General features: G+C 55.1%; 4 protein-coding genes and 1 non-coding gene across 5 annotated transcripts; 3 read left to right on the top strand and 2 right to left on the bottom strand.

Annotated features, from left to right (window-relative positions):
- Positions 1-5,731: 5,731 nt before the first annotated feature.
- Positions 5,732-8,959, top strand: EV422DRAFT_233645 (uncharacterized protein). The gene is made up of 6 exons (XM_053065573.1): positions 5,732-6,118; positions 6,202-6,387; positions 6,462-6,614; positions 6,691-7,026; positions 7,128-8,751; positions 8,846-8,959. The coding sequence occupies exons 1-6, from the start codon at positions 5,947-5,949 to the stop codon at positions 8,877-8,879; spliced, it is 2,505 nt and encodes an 834-aa protein (XP_052928497.1). The 5' UTR covers positions 5,732-5,946; the 3' UTR covers positions 8,880-8,959.
- Positions 8,960-9,336: 377 nt separating this feature from the next.
- EV422DRAFT_t18 lies at positions 9,337-9,408 on the bottom strand. The gene has a single exon. It is a non-coding gene; the product is annotated as a tRNA-Ala (tRNA).
- Positions 9,409-9,614: 206 nt separating this feature from the next.
- EV422DRAFT_503605 (uncharacterized protein) lies at positions 9,615-10,297 on the top strand (the record flags this gene model as incomplete). The annotated part of the gene is made up of 5 exons (XM_053068358.1): positions 9,615-9,635; positions 9,703-9,732; positions 9,861-9,881; positions 9,912-9,935; positions 10,043-10,297. The coding sequence occupies 5 exons, from the start codon at positions 9,615-9,617 to the stop codon at positions 10,295-10,297; spliced, it is 351 nt and encodes a 116-aa protein (XP_052928496.1).
- Positions 10,298-10,656: 359 nt separating this feature from the next.
- On the bottom strand, positions 10,657-11,824 carry EV422DRAFT_233519 (ribosomal protein S8e/ribosomal biogenesis NSA2). The gene is made up of 3 exons (XM_053065572.1): positions 11,609-11,824; positions 10,816-11,503; positions 10,657-10,741 (listed from the first exon to the last, which is right to left on the bottom strand). The coding sequence occupies exons 1-3, from the start codon at positions 11,677-11,679 to the stop codon at positions 10,715-10,717; spliced, it is 786 nt and encodes a 261-aa protein (XP_052928495.1). The 5' UTR covers positions 11,680-11,824; the 3' UTR covers positions 10,657-10,714.
- A 796-nt stretch (positions 11,825-12,620) lies between these two features.
- On the top strand, positions 12,621-14,804 carry EV422DRAFT_503603 (uncharacterized protein; the record flags this gene model as incomplete). The annotated part of the gene is made up of 4 exons (XM_053068357.1): positions 12,621-12,760; positions 12,958-13,633; positions 13,714-14,452; positions 14,530-14,804. The coding sequence occupies 4 exons, from the start codon at positions 12,621-12,623 to the stop codon at positions 14,802-14,804; spliced, it is 1,830 nt and encodes a 609-aa protein (XP_052928494.1).
- Positions 14,805-15,223: the final 419 nt, after the last annotated feature.

Here is a 15,223-nt window from a genome sequence, read left to right as displayed (position 1 = left end):
CATCCTAGTGTGTATTCCGTGTATGTATGTTGTTTGATTTAAACAAGTGCCTTCACCGGGGCTGACTGGTTTACCTACGGATGGCGGGAACGTGTGTACATGGTTTGACTGTGGGGTTCGTGACAGATTAAAGGTGCTTGAAAGGTCGGTAGGGCGGAAAGTCCAAAAAATGCAGTGAAAGATTGGTCCCAGGACGCATAAAAGGCTCCTCGCCGCCAATCCTGTGGTGTTGCACAGCATCAAGCGATGCCTCTCAACGGGACGCAGCAATGCTACGCCGCCTACCACCTCGCCAAGAAACGTGCCGGAACCATGCCAACACGCCCACCTCGGGTATCATTGATAATGCGGCACCAACCATCAGAGAAGCGCTGAATAACAGTAACCATATCCCCATTCTCCAATTCTGTCTCATCAGGCGCGGTCGGTGTGAACTTGCCAGACGCCGTCGGGATTGTTGCAATGAACCACACTGGTTGATTTGGTTGCTGAGGAGATCCGCGGCCAGTGGGGATCTTTGCATCAAGAAAGCGTGGCGACGCGCTCGGATGATGGTGGTGTGGCGCTACACCCGCCACTGCTGCCGCCGATGCCTCTGAGAGGGACGGTGATGGCGATCGAGTGAACTCCGAAGGCGTGGCGCTGCTTCCGCTTGCAATGGATGGTGCGGTGTGATGGAACGACGGGTATGGCATGTCAGGCTGCTTGCCTTTGCTGCTTGAGCCGTGCGCGGTGGACGCCTCGGACCGCGGCGGTACAGGCAATGGCGACGGGATGCGAGGCTTCTGATCTGATCCGAGTGAGGCGGACGATCGGGGTACTTCGGGAAGAGGTCGCAGTGGAGGCGGTGAGCGGGGCGATGTATGAGATGGGGCAAGCGATGAGACGGAGGCGGATGCTAATGCACCTAATGCAGCTGCCGCATTCCCACTACCACTTGGTCCCGGGTTTCCCGTCGTTGACTGTCCGTCGCCCGCCTCCTCCAAATCGTCCGCAAACGCATCAGAGAAAAATTCGTACGGTGGGGGAGGGCGATCGTCGGCCACCGAGCTCAATGTCTCTGCTCGCCGAGGTGTGGCGCTGGCCCGTGCGGGCTGAGGTGATGGAGTCTCCGATGCAGCTGGCACATCAATGCGGTGACTGGACCGCGACGGACGCAATCCGAGGGCGGCGGTGCCGGCAGCTAGCCCTACTCCGAGGCCTGCCGCTTCATCTGAACTCGAGCCTGATTGGGGTTGGGGAGTATCTACGTGTTGCGTCGCCGAGGCCTGCCCCATGCCATCCGTTCCTGCCGCTCCCTCCTCTCCTGGAATGTCCAGCACGGTCGCGGATCCATGAATATTGTCCGCCGGCCTCCCACCCGCAGTGAGAGTGCTTGGTTTGCCGCTTCCATGACCTCCACTGCCCCCGGCATGAGCATGTCTCTCCTTTGTTCGCTGACATCTAGACCATATCAATGCCCCGAGGAGGAGCAACAGCCCGCCACCGATCCCGCCAGCAATCCCCCCAATCAACCCTGCTTTCGAACTACTCCCGTCGCCCACAGCAACGGTCGGGGACGCGGATGGCGCAGTGGTTTCGCCCACGGTCGACGATGGTAACGGCACTTCGGTACCAACGGGCGCGAGGGAAGTCTCACCGACAACGGGCTCAAAGATGGCTGTTGTTTCCCCCCCGCCAACAACAGGTACAGGGATGGGAACGCCACCTCCTTTGACGCTGCTGGTGGCTGGAGACACGATGAAAGGCGACGCAACTGACGTGACGGGTGCTACGGTCAGCGTTGGAGAAACGTACTCGCTTGTAAACCCCGCCACTGTACTGTACGTCACCGCGTCTGACGTTGACGTGGAGATGAAGACGACACTGGGTATGCTGTAACTCGTCGACGCTGACGGAATCCCAGGCGTGTCCCACGGTGGGACTGGCGGCCACGGATATACCCCCGTACTGACTGTCGACGGAACAGCTGCATTGCTGGTAGATGGGCTCGTCGTCGATGTTATCGCAAAGGACGGTGCTTCCGTACTACCAGGCACTGATGGTGAAACTACGAGGATAGTCGAATACGGTTTCGATGTCGATGGGATGGCCACCTCTACGCTCGACGTAAACACACCCGTTTCCCTCGTTGAAGTTGGCACAACTTCGCTCCTGTCCTCAGCCGAGGTCGACGTGTATCTCACGGCAACCTGTGTGGATGAAGTGAACGCGACTCTCGTGGATGAGAAGGTTGACCGCGGTGACGATAGTCTGGTAGTTGTAGAGCCCGGAGTGATTGGTATATCTGCCGTCGACGAGTAAGAGGACATTGCGGAGGGGGTTGTGAAGGGACGAGAGGGGGATGGTGAAGCTGATGGTGAAGCTGAAGATGCTGCCAATGTGGATGTCGTGTGCGTTGGCGTGATCGGAGTAACGCTGGAATCAAAAACTGACGTCGGAAGTGGCGGAGGGGGGGAAGTCGGTAAAGTGTAAGGTGAGGATAACCCAGTAGCGGAGGGAATGGGCGGTGGTGCGGTGGGTACCGAGGTATTCGGTGGGACCGTTGATGAAGGTAAGGGAAGAGAGGCTATGTAAGAAGCCTCTGGTGTGACTAGACTCGTGAGCAGAACGAAATCTGATGTGGTTGGGGTTACTGTGGGCAAACTCGCAATGTGCGGAGAAGTGGATGATAACGGGGACGCTGAGGTACTTGGTGCGGATCGAGATTTGGTCGACGAATGTGTTTGCGAAGCACTATGCGACGATGTTCGGCGGATCGTAGTATCGACGCGGGACGTTGAAGTCGGCCGCGGAGGTCTAGTGGATGTCGGAGTGCGGGAAGTTCTTGTGCGCTTGACGGTGGGAGTCGAGATAGGTCTAGATGTTGACGGAGTCGTCACGGGATGATTGTTGGTCTCTGATGCTGCCTTCGAGGATGGAGCGTACGAGGTCTTCGACGATATGGAGCGGCCACTGGTGGGTCGCACCGAAGAAGGAGAGGGTGTGGTGGGCCTTCCGATAGACGTGGACGTGTATGTCGGGATTGGGGGGACACTTGAAGCGAAAGTTTGCGGGACGATCAGAGAAGAGATGGGTTCTGTCTGTGCCGATGATTCAGTGGAATAGGACGCAGCGGTCGACCGATTTGCGTTGAATGACGTGAAAGATACTGTCGGGGCGGCAATGCCAACCGACGTGGTGCCGAACACTTCAGACCGACTCTCGGCCCCTTCCGCCACGGTTGATGTGAGCGTGACGACGGGCACGCCAATCGGCTCGTTTGCCGTGGGCGCCGCGATGGTCTGCGGTTCGGGGGAAGGTTCGCCAAGGGTCACAAGAACGGTCGTCGTAGACTCAACTGCACCGCCGATTACACTAATCCCCCCACCCGAAATTGTCCGTGTCGTAAAAGAGTCCCCCGTCTCAGCAATGGTCGTACGTGTTCGTGAGAGTGGAGTTGACGTGATGCTGGGAATGTGATGCGTGATCCCAATTGTGCTCCAGGCTGGGGATGGGAATTCCACAGAGGAAGATGCTATTGCGACGCTACCGATGCCGACTGGCCGTGTTCTCGTGCTCGAAAGCTGTATACTATCACCGACACGGCTCGTCGTTGAGAAAACCGTTCCAGAGCCAATTCCGATTGTCTTTTCCGTAGATTCGAAGGCCCTAGTGGTTGTAGTAGTTCCAAGCGGCACGAAGCTAGTCGTACCACTGGCGCCAAATGCAGGCGTGAGGGAGGGGGAATCGCTGGAGGCGGCGAACGACACCTCACTCTGTGTCGTTGTCCGGAAGTCGGATGCCGTCGTTCGCACGTCCGTGATCGGTGAAGGCGGCGCTGTCCGGCTGGGTGGACTGGACGTCGGTTGAGGAATGTCAAACGTTCGTGTTGTCAGCTCAGTGGTACTAAAGCCATCGTCAAATGCAGGCTCGGTGGTGGTGATCTCTAGCGATCCTAGGCCTGCATTGCCTGGAGCGGCTATCGTTCTGGTTCTATTTCTCGCAATCCCAAGCAAAGAGCTGGCCTTCGTTAAAAGCGCTGGAAGTAGCGACTTTGTCGCAACAACCGGTAATGGTCCGTTAAGATCCAACGGTAATGTAGCGACCGCTTGGGTGGGGACAATCTCCTCGAGATTGAAGGTTGTCAGTAGATCGTCAATATTGGTAGGGCCGGCTGGTTCCTCGGAATCCGGATGTAGAAGTGTAGCGAATACGTCGTCTGGGAAGTCCAAGTCCGTGCTGAAAAGCGCCTGGTAATGAACAAATATGCGAAATTGGATGAAGTTGTCCGAGCTAGAAGTGACTGACAATGCTCGAGATATTTTCGCATGGAGAGTTTTGATGCCGTGCGGCAAGCCTCGTTTGGTGCGGCACACCCCGCCCCACCCGCCAGAAGAGAAGTTAAATTACACACCATTTACAAGCCGCCTATCCTGTATAGAGTTGTTCTTCGCCTCTGCGGATCTTGCCGCCCTTCCGGTAGGTACGATGTATTCTGGCTGTTCAAGTGCTATGTGCTGTAGGAGGAAGGCTCCAGGACGCTTTGTTCCAAAAAGTTGCAGAGTGAGCTTTAACGAAGCTCTCAGGCTGGATCTGAGAGTTGCATCTGTGGCATATCTGGACGGGATATCTTTTCATGTGTGTTTCGCCCCTGAATGCGAGCACTTTTCAAGCAATGTATCATTACGTGCGCCCAAGCACATCTCAACTGTGAGTGGTTGCGGAGACGCTGTCGAGGAGAAAGTCACTCGTGTTTACAGCCAAGACTGCTCCTTGCCGGAATCGTGCGAGCCATGACGGCCGAGACAGACGCGACGAACAAAAAAGGGTTTAGGTTGCATGGCAAGCGGTGCAGTTCGCTTGAAATGCCACGCACGGCTCGTGGCAGCAGCTGCCATTGCAAGAGGCCCACGGCGTGCGCTGCACGTCCTGCACGGATGAAAGGGAAGACCGGTCGGCGGGAGAGTTGACGGGAAATGCGACAGTGCCGCCTCGCGTTTGCTGACATAAGCAACTCCGCCCGCCCAAAATGAAGGCACCGCGAAGACAGAGTCTAAAACGGCACAGGTGGGGCTTCCGTTCGCCATGAAGGTGACAAGGGTTGCTAAACCCTCTACGTAAATAGATGAAAGACTTGGGATTGTTCATTTTGCCGCCGTTTGCCGCACAGACTACAGAAATTTTGCCGCCGCATGAGACGGATTCCCCTGCTCAGAACCCGCAGATCTGCGTGATTCCCGCCTCGGGACGGCCCTTTTCGAGGCTACTTGACAGCTGCTATACAAGCACATTCAAAGAGTCTCCCAGGACCGCATTACAGTACTACTAGACGATCTCGTTTCCGCACATCGACGACGCGTGGAGCGTTAAGTTGCTCGTCCTACCTGCCCCAGTCGGGCTTCCCTCTCAAACACAAGTCCTCAATCCTTTCATGAAGCTTAACCTACATGGATAAACAGTTCGCTCACCTGCCTATATGAGCTCTCTTGACACGAATCTCGATCGAGGAAGACATATGAGATCCCGTGCGTCATAGCCGAACCCCGGCCGAACCGGACTTACCTGCTGAAAGAGTCTTAAGATGACGTGCCTATTATGATGCACAAGAGGACGTGTGCATGCTCGATTGGAGATCTGTTCCTACGGCTTTGAGCAGGGCACAACATTTGTAATTGTGTTATGGACATCATGGAGACCTTCATGTCTCGGCTATTCCTTGAACGTATAAACAGCAGGGTCTCCCTGAAGTCCCGCCTCCTTTCCGTAGTGCGTTTTCTTGGCTGGGCCAAATCTCTAACGGTGTATCAAGGAAAGGCACAGGGTCTTCGCTCCTGCTTATAAGCGGTCGCTCCAAGTGAAGTAGCAAACGCATCGCTATCCAGATCCAGTGGTTTGCATTCATACGACGTAGAACGTCCAGTCTAGCAACCACCACAGCATCAACCATACACCATATTCTTCATCATGGCCCCGCCGACGACGATCGTTGCCATCACTGCCCTGGCAGCTACGATTGGAGCCCAGATCGCGTCCGCGCAGGACCTGCCATCGACTCAGTATGCTCGTGTCGGCGCTGCTAGCGTCGTGGTAAACAACAAATGGTTGTTGATTGGCGGTGCTCCGGCTTCTGGCTCAGGTAATGATTTGATGGCGCCGGCACCCTTCCAGGCTCCCATTTGCGCCACTTCTAACATGTCTCAAAATATCAATGTGCATTAGGTTCGGCCTATGCGCGTGCACTTCGAGCCATTGGGTCGAACATCACCTCTTTCGACTTTTCGACGAAACAAGTCGCGTCCATCCAGTCCGCTGCCTCAAGGAGCAGCAGTGGTACAGCCAACCGCCTAACAGTGGTGGGCCAGACTTGCGAATACGACAAGTCCGGTGACAAGGTGTACTGTTTTGGTAAGCAATGGAGAACGTCTCTTTTGATCACTGTTGGAGAGATCCCCGCTTCTAAGCAGTTCACATCGTTCTAGGTGGTCAATCGGTTGGGTCTAAAAGCTTCGCGTCTGGAATTGCGACGTACGACCCCACTAGCAACACATGGGGCGGAAACACCAACACTGACATCGTCCCACGGAGCAATCACTCGTCGGTAGCTCTTGGAAATGCGTTCTACATCTTTGGAGGTGAGAGTGTGATTTTCCGGGATTCGGGTCTTTCGCATTTAAATTTCGGTTAGCTAAAAGTCGTTATTCTATCTAGGACAAGGATCTTCGTCGATTCAAGGAGACTTGCACAAAGTCACTTTCTCCAATCTGCAAGCCGAACGGCAGTTCACCGACTCCTGGCCCGCTGGAAGGACCGAGCACTGTGCCACTGCGCTCAACGACACTGCTTTCATCATCTTTGGCGGCGTCGGAGATAGCAACAAACTCCTCAACGACGCCTGGGTTTACTCTACCATTTCCAACAACTGGGCTGAAGTGACTTCTTCCATCAGTGGTGTGAATCTGGCGAGGAGGGGAAGAAGCTGCGTCAAAGTTGGAAGCCAAATTGCGTTATTTGGTGGGGTGGACGACCAAGGGCAGGAGCATGGTGGTGCGTATTGCTTGTCACAGTCTCGCAGCCACTCTATATATGCGATTCCTATATTAGGATTACTCGGAAGGCTCTCACTAATAATGCCTCATGCCGTCCAGACATCTACCTTCTCAGCAACACAACTCTCAAGGTCACATCTTCCTCCAACACCTCCCCATCTCGTCGCTCAACCCGCCCAGCGCGTCTTCTTAGTCGCAATTCCATCCACCGCCGGCAAAGCTCCACCGCATCGCCCGGTAACCGCGCCGGTGCTCAAATTGCAAACATCGCCGACAAGTTCGTAGGCATCGCCGGCGGTCAAGGTGCCACCAACCCTGTCGTCAACTTCTTCAACAGCGCCGCTTCGGGTGGCAGCGGATGGGCGCCCAGTACTTCATCGCTCGGGAACTTGTTGCAGGCCGCTAATGCGGCCTCGCCCGCGTCTTCTGCGGCTGTCTCGGCGCCCTCCACCTCTGCCGCCGCCGCGGCTGTTGCAAGCTCTGCTACTCCAGCTGCTCCAGCTGTTGCACCCTCATCATCACCTGCCGCCACTGTCGAAACCTCTTCAGCGCCCGCTGAATCCTCACCTACTGCAGCAGCGCAAACCGGCTCCGACTCTGGCAACAACGCTGTTGTCCCTCTTCCAGTTGTTGCTGGCAGCGGCGGCGCCGCATCGTCTGCAGCACCAGCTGAATCTTCACCGACTGCAGCAGCGCAAACCGGCTCCGACTCTGGCAACAACAACGTCCCAGTCCCTCTTCCATTTGTTGCTGGCACCGGCGGCTCGTCAGACCCGAGCACCGTTACCTCCGCCTCCACCGTTTCCGTTCAAACTCAAAACACGCAAGACCCCCGCGCCGCCCGCGCGGACTACCAAAGCAAGGCTCTTGGCGCTCTGGCCTTCTCCATCATTGGCGGCAGTGCTTTGTGCTGCCTTCTTGGTGCGTGGGCGGTGCGTCGACGTGAATTGAAACGAAGGTCCAGTGGGTACTATGACAAGGATGGACACCGCCATCACGCAACTGGGCACAACGGATACCGTGACACCTCCAGCGAGCAGATGATCCAGAGGTCGGCTCCAGCAAGTGATAGTCCATCTTCCCGAGCGGCTACTGCAACCGCCGGTGGTGCGGCGACGGGTGCGGCCTTGGCTCACTACAGCAATCAGCAACATCCCGGCCAGAAGGACAACAGCTTGAACTCGCAATTCGAGAACAAGGTGGCACAGGGCAAAGCGCACACCCCCGGCGGATCGTCTACCGCCGGAGCCGGAGCAGCAGCCGCCTCCAGCCACCGCAAAGACCACTCCTTTGATCAGAACAAAGATCTCCTGAACGATTTCGAAAACCGCGCCGTACCTCTGGCAAAAGGAAAGAACGACCAGGTTGCCGCAGGCGCTTCCGCCTCCCGCAGCTCTGCCCCGGGATCCGTGAGGAACCAGCCGGCCACCCCACACCGTTCCGACTCTCGCCGCCGCGCCCACTCTCCGCTCACTGGCGCCGCCCTCAACTCGGCGTTCGCGTCCCACCCCGGTGGTGATAACACCGGCGATGCGGACTCTCCCGTCCCGGCGTCTCCGGCATCGACACATAAAAGGTACAAGGTTCTCTGGAACTCGACCCCCTCGCAACCCGATGAGATTGAGGCGAGTCCTGGCGATATCGTGCAAGAGAAACGGATCTTTGCCGATGGGTGGGCGATGGTGAGCAATTTGAACAGAGGAAAGGTTGGAATGATCCCTTTGTAAGTGTCCTGCATTTGCTATCTGGGTGGGATCGGATATTGGAACGCCCCTTCTCATTTTTCGCTCTCTCTCTCTCTCTCGTTCGGCATACAGGAACATCTTGGAGGAGATCAAGGAGACCCAATGATCCGCATCGATCCCTCGGGTTCTGACCTTTTCTCAGCTTCTTGTACCCATTCTATGTGCTCGACTTTCGTTGTGACCCGATGGGCATTCAGCGTTCTACCTGTTCATCCCGTCACATTTGTACTTTCTTGCCTTGCATGTCTGTTTTCGGGACCCATCATTCAGCGTTTTGCTCCGTATTGTCCAGTAACTTTTCGCAATATATTTGCCATATCGAAAGGGATCCAAAACGAAGTTGGGGGACTCTTTAGCTCGCCGCCGGAGATGAAGGCGATTCGAACGCAATGACTCGTTGGGTTCATATGTTTGTTGTTTTTGGCCGACTGCTGGGGCGTACAGTATATATGGGACCCCTCGACGCACCTCAAGAAGGACAGACTCATTCATTGAGTGAGCTTGAAAGGCATGACGCAAGGCAAAAATTGAAGAAGAAAAAAACAAAGAAACGTAAAGAAACGTGGAGTGACGGAGGATTGAACTCCGGGCTTCCTCGATGCGAACGAGACACTCTACCACTGAGTTACCACCCCATTTCCGTTTTGATATTTGACGCTTTTGTTTGAATCACTTGACAGTTTGTTGACTCACTGAGGTACACCCCCGACACTTCTACCAACGATATCTGCACCTTCCGTTGTTCAGCCTTTACCTCTCATCTCAACACTTCCACCACCAGAGTTTTGATATCTGATGCCTCCGTTTCAGAGACTTGACCATTTGCTAGTCTCCAGAGTTGATGTTTGGATCCAAGCGAAGCGTGAGTACAGGACATGCTCGCAGGCACTTTTCACATAGGGTTGATGTTTCGGTTCTTCCAAACGCAGATATCTGATGCTCCTCAGACAGCTCTTCACGTAGGTAATCAATCGGGAGCATGTTGTGTTCTCAAATAAACTGTACCATGTACCCCAAAACGCTGGGTTGGCGGGTGATAGTTAGCCTGCATATCCAGATCATACTGTACACCCATATCACACATTAGCCGAAAAGCCAGCCAGAGTGGGTGCGCACTTTCCCCTCGCTGCATAAATAGCCACCCACTGAACCGGGACGGTCGGTGCGTCCATTTGTGAGGAATTCACCGGCTCTCTCCATAGAGTGGGATATGATGCCGAATCCTGCCTTGATCGTCGACACCTTCACGCTTCTGATGATCAATTCCAGAGCCCGGGTGAAGTGATGCTGGCTTCCGCATCTTGCTGGTCATGGTTTCTGATGGTCCTGACGCCCGCTCAGTTTGCCTCTTTGCTGATACGGTCACCTCCTAATCCCGTTACAATTGTCGTTCGAGGAAAAGTTGTAATGCCTAGTTGTGACGTTGGAGATGGCATAATTCTCAATCCCGCCCTTGTCCCATCATACTATCTCGCAAACTCAGAGAGAAACGGGAGGCTCTGGGGAGGCTCTGAGTTTGCATGAAGCGCTGTGGTGTTTACATTCCTGTGGCGTTGCAACTACGGAGTTTCCTCCCAAGTACAGTACACATCTTCAACCCCTCCGACTCGAACGCTCCTTCCACAGAACCCTCCAAATCGCAGGCGAGACAAAACATATTTAAATACAATGCGGGCATGAACAAAAACGAATATACTGCAGAAAACAAAATGGGCCCGGGGATTCCTATTTGGTTGAATAGTTCAGAATGCAGGGTCGGGATGGGGTGGAGTGGTGGACTGAATGCGCCGTCGTTGTTGGAATGCGTCCAGTGGGTGGATGGGTAGGCTTCAGCGGACAGGGATGTTGATGTGAACTCCGAGAACCGGCACGTTTCCAGAAGGGCGGATGGTAGAGTGGAGAGGGATGATAGTATCGTGAGCTTTCTTCGGTTAAGCTAGCTTATACGAGAAGAACGGCGTTGATGCACTGTAGGACGAGAGATGGAATCGATTAGTACAGTTCCTCGACATTGCACTGTCATCGACTACAGGATTACATACCCCATCGTTCTCCGGGTTGTTTGTGACCTGCGCGTATTTACCCCAGACAACCTTCCCAGACTGTGTCACAAGCCCCAACTCGCTGACGTTCACTTCAATGACGGTACCCTTCGTTATCACACCCAGCTGTGTGTACATCGGGCTGCTGGGGTTCTTCTTCACGCCCAAGATAGGCAGGCAGAACGTCGCGCCGAGTTCCGGGTGGGTAACGTGTGCCTTCTTGTAACGCAACGCCATGGGTCGGATGAAGCGCTCGTACTTTGGAGGCTTACGAGTGAACCCTTCTCCCACAAATGTCGCCTTTGTGACAACACGCTTCCATTGTTTGGTTTTCCTCTTTCCGGTTTTCAGCACCTTGAAGACTTCTGCCTCGTCCATTCCTTTGACTTTCGGTAAAGGAACCTGCCACTTCCCAGCCTTCTCCTTCCGCTTCTGCTTGATCATGTTGGAGAGCACCTTGGCGCGGGACTGGTTCTCACGATCCAAGAGATATGTTGGGACGGCGCCTTCCTGCACGGGCTGGTCGTCGGATTTGTGTTTGTTGTTCCGTTCGTCGTGCATTTTGATCGTCTTTTTCATCTGGATCTTTTCGTTGTGACGCTTCTTGTTGTACAGCTTCGCCTTCAGACCATGAAGCTTCTGAGCGTGAGCCGCCCGGGCGTGCACCTCACGGGCCTCCTTCTTACGCCTATGGAAAGTAGAGTAAATCAGAACGGATGTTGTGGGAATTTGGGTTTCGCCAAACTTCAGGTTGCTTGACCGCAGACGGCCTCCAGTCGGAGCGACTACTTACTTGCGCTCATCGTGATCAAGTCGGCGACCATGTTTCTTGATCGACTCCTCAATATACTCGTTCTGAGGCATTGCGGCTAGTGACTCGTCTCACAAAGGGAACTGGTATACGAGAATCGAGCCGGAAGAATTTTGCCACGAACTTTTCAGCAGTCCGGTGACAAGGTTGGTCCAGGCAGCGGAGAGCAGGGTGGTATAAATGAAGAGACGGTTTGCCTGATACCCCACAACGAGCGAGTTCAGGGGGGGGGGGGGGGGGGGGGTTCACTTTTCGGCGGTCGAGAAATGTCCAAAGGTCGTCCGCTCCACTTTGGCAGCGGGGGATCCATTTGTCAATTCCCCAATGCGAGGAGGAACTCAGATCAGCGAAGAGTCACGTGTGTCGGTTTATATGTTGGCCCGTGACTCGAGAATGCGTTTAAATGGAGCAGCCGCTCTTTTCCGTATCGGTGGCGCTTGCTTGCTCCGTGAATGCTCGTACGTCGTCGTAGGAATGTTCTTGCTTGCACGTGAAAGCCAAAGCCACGCGTGATGTCATCGGGAGCCTCCTGGATTGGATGTGGCTGGCCGTCCACAAGCACAAGCACAGAGAGAGAGAGAGAAGGGCCTCGGATGGACGTCGCTGCTTGCCGTGCCTCAAGCTTTAGTAGGCAGCTGAGCGTTTTCGCGTGCCGTGCGAGCATCAGAAACGGCGTGGGCGTTGGATGACGCTGCTTCCTACATCACCAGCGCATGCTCCCTGGCACTCTGAGACGTCTTTGTGCATATCGAGGCGTTGCAACACCCACCACCACCACCAGTGTCACTCACCCCCGGCCCCGGAACGTTCCGCCTTCCTTTTCGCATCACCCTGGCCACCCTCCAACCCCACTTTCCGGAAGTGTATAAAAAGGCAAAGGACTTTCGCTGTTCTCCGCCCCCGCAATAACCCTCCAAGCACCATTGGAACACTTGCATTGCTGTCATTACCGCCTTGATTCTATCTCTACACGCCCCGCTGATTCGACGCAACCATGGCGGTGAGCCTACCCAAACTCATCGGCTACTCGCCTGCTGCACTGGGCACTACCGTCATTTCGGCATTGGTCTATATTAATCTGATTGTCGCAACTTGGGTTTCGTCCATTCTCGCTTGGGCGGCGGGGAAACCTTGGTGAGTGTCGACTGCGAAGCGAGCGATAGCGAGCGCGACCATCGCAAACGCCCATCGCGAGCGGCAGCGAGCCACATTACGCCACGCAATCCTCCGCTCATCAGCCCTCATCAGGGTGTTCGTTTTCAACCATCCAACCAACCAACCAACCAATCAACCTTCGCTTTGCTAACCAACCTTCACTTCATTTCCAATAGGTACCCCTTCTTGCCTTCAAGCGATACCCACTGCAACCCCAACCCCAAAAGTCCCCGGGTCGCCATCATCGGCGCCGGCATCACTGGAGTCGGCGCCGCAGCCGCTTGCCGCTCCGCCGGCGTCGAAGTCGTCATCTACGAGAAATCCCCCACAATCGGCGGCGTCTGGTCCCGCGTCAACAAGACCTCCTCGCTCCAATTCCAAGCGCTGTTCTACCGCTTCCACCCCATCGTCCGTTTCCACCGCGATTTCCCGCATCGCGATGATATCCTGAGGGAGCTGGAGCGGGTGTGGAAGTTGTATGATTTGGAACGCAGGACGAGGTTTAATGCCGTTGTAAAGAGTGTCAAGTACGATGCCGAGACAAAGACGTATACGGTCAACGGGACGGATGTGTACGATGGTGTCATTTCGGCAGTCGGGACTTGCGATGAGGTTCTTATTCCGCCGTTTGAGGGGTTGAAGGACAAGTATCAGGGTTTGCAGGCGCACACTTCCAAGATGGATAAGGTGGATTTGGACCTCCGCAAGGGACAGAAGATTGTGGTTCTTGGCAGTGGAGCTTCTGCTGTTGAGGTTATTGATTACGTCTTGAACCGTCTTGATGGCGATGAGTCCCGTCTTGGAAGCGGCCCTGGGCAGATTGACCTGACCGTTGTTGCCCGTCACGACAAGGTACGTTGATAACTCTCTGATATTCCATCCGTTTCCTATCCCGGCCACCAAACTCATATTTTGCTTCATGTCACTTCCAGTGGATCATGCCCCGTGGAATAATCCTCAGCACCCTCGCCAGCATGATTCCCCCCGCCCTCGGCTTCCTCGTCGAAGCCTTCATCCGCCGCTACTGGTACGGCACCGAGCTCCGCGGAATGACCCCCACGCGCCCCTTCTTCTCCTCCACCCCCTGCCTCAACACCCGCTACCTCGAACTCATCCGCACAAACAAGATCCGCTACATCCGCGGCAGCATTAAGAACTTTGAATCCCACTCCATCAAAGTCGGCAAGATCGAGTGGGACTCGGATAGTATGATCGACAGGGACGCGTATAAGGACCCCGGGGAGGGTGGGGATGTGGAGCTTGGGGCGGACGTGACGTTTTTCGCGACGGGGTTCAAGAAACCTACGCTGAGTTTCATCGAGGACGACGTGTGGCGCGTAGCCTCCTCCCCATCCAACGACGAGTTCAAACCGCCAAACCTGTTCAACGTCGCCTTCCCGCCCAACTACCCCACCATGCTCTTCCTGAACGACGCGTACGTCGACGCCGTGGCGACCGCGGGGCATATCCACATTGGGCTGCTCACGAGGTTGTTTGTCATGTTCTTGTTGGATCCCAAGACGCAGCCGACGGCCGAGAAGGCGGCGAAGTGGGTCAGGGACCGCACGCCGAAGGAGGCGCTGGATATGAAGAAGGAGGAGTGGCGTAGTCAGGGGGTCGAGCCGGCGTGGTGGGGTGGTTATGACCGGAAGACTGCTGGGCTTTCCTTCTGTAAGTTCTGCTCATCCTTCAAATCCCTATTCATCGGAATACCGACACTCATCAACACCCCTATCTAACCCCATCAGACAATTACGGTGAACTCCTCTTCTGGACCCTCTCCACCGCCATCTCCCAACCCAACCGCTGGCGCTACTTCCTCTTCGTCCTCGGCCTTGCAAACTCTAACGTCAAGACCCTCGCCAAGAACTTTGATCGTCCCACCATTGCAGCGCCCAACCACCACGTCAACGGCACGAAAGCCCTGCCCGCTGCGGCGCCGACGCTCCGGATTGTGGATGAGAAGAGTAATGAGTTTGATGGCGTGTTGAAGAAGCGGGTTGGGGAGAAGGTTCGGGCGTAGAGATGTGGGATGATATCCCGCCGAAGTGAGGGTGTTTTCCTCTAGCGGCGTCTTTGTATACCTGTAGATCGTTTTTCACATCTTTTTTTCTTTTGCCTTGGACGCTTTTGGCGAGACGCAAAATATATCTTGCATGAATTGAGCTTCTTCGACCCGAAGTTTGGTGGACCCGTGAGTTTGGCCGAAAGTTGCATACTCCATATGCAGCATCTCAGTCGCGTAGGGAACCAGTAGGGAACGCTCCGGGGGCACTCTGCACGCATACTGTACGTACTGTACTTGCTGCCTCGACCGATATCTTACTCATATCAAACAAACTGCTGTGCTTTATGGGATGTGTGGTGCAAAGCGGTAGTGTTGCGCCCGTCTTATGTTGAGTACCAGATGGCGATGTCCAGCAGGCTACAGCTCTACAGCTC

This window comes from Fimicolochytrium jonesii (genome assembly GCF_025526975.1).
Source record: "Fimicolochytrium jonesii strain JEL569 chromosome Unknown EV422scaffold_3, whole genome shotgun sequence".
Classification (NCBI taxonomy): Eukaryota; Fungi; Chytridiomycota; class Chytridiomycetes; order Spizellomycetales; family Powellomycetaceae; genus Fimicolochytrium; species Fimicolochytrium jonesii.
Note: the sequence above shows the minus strand (reverse complement) of the source record. Positions and strands in the feature narration are given on the sequence as shown.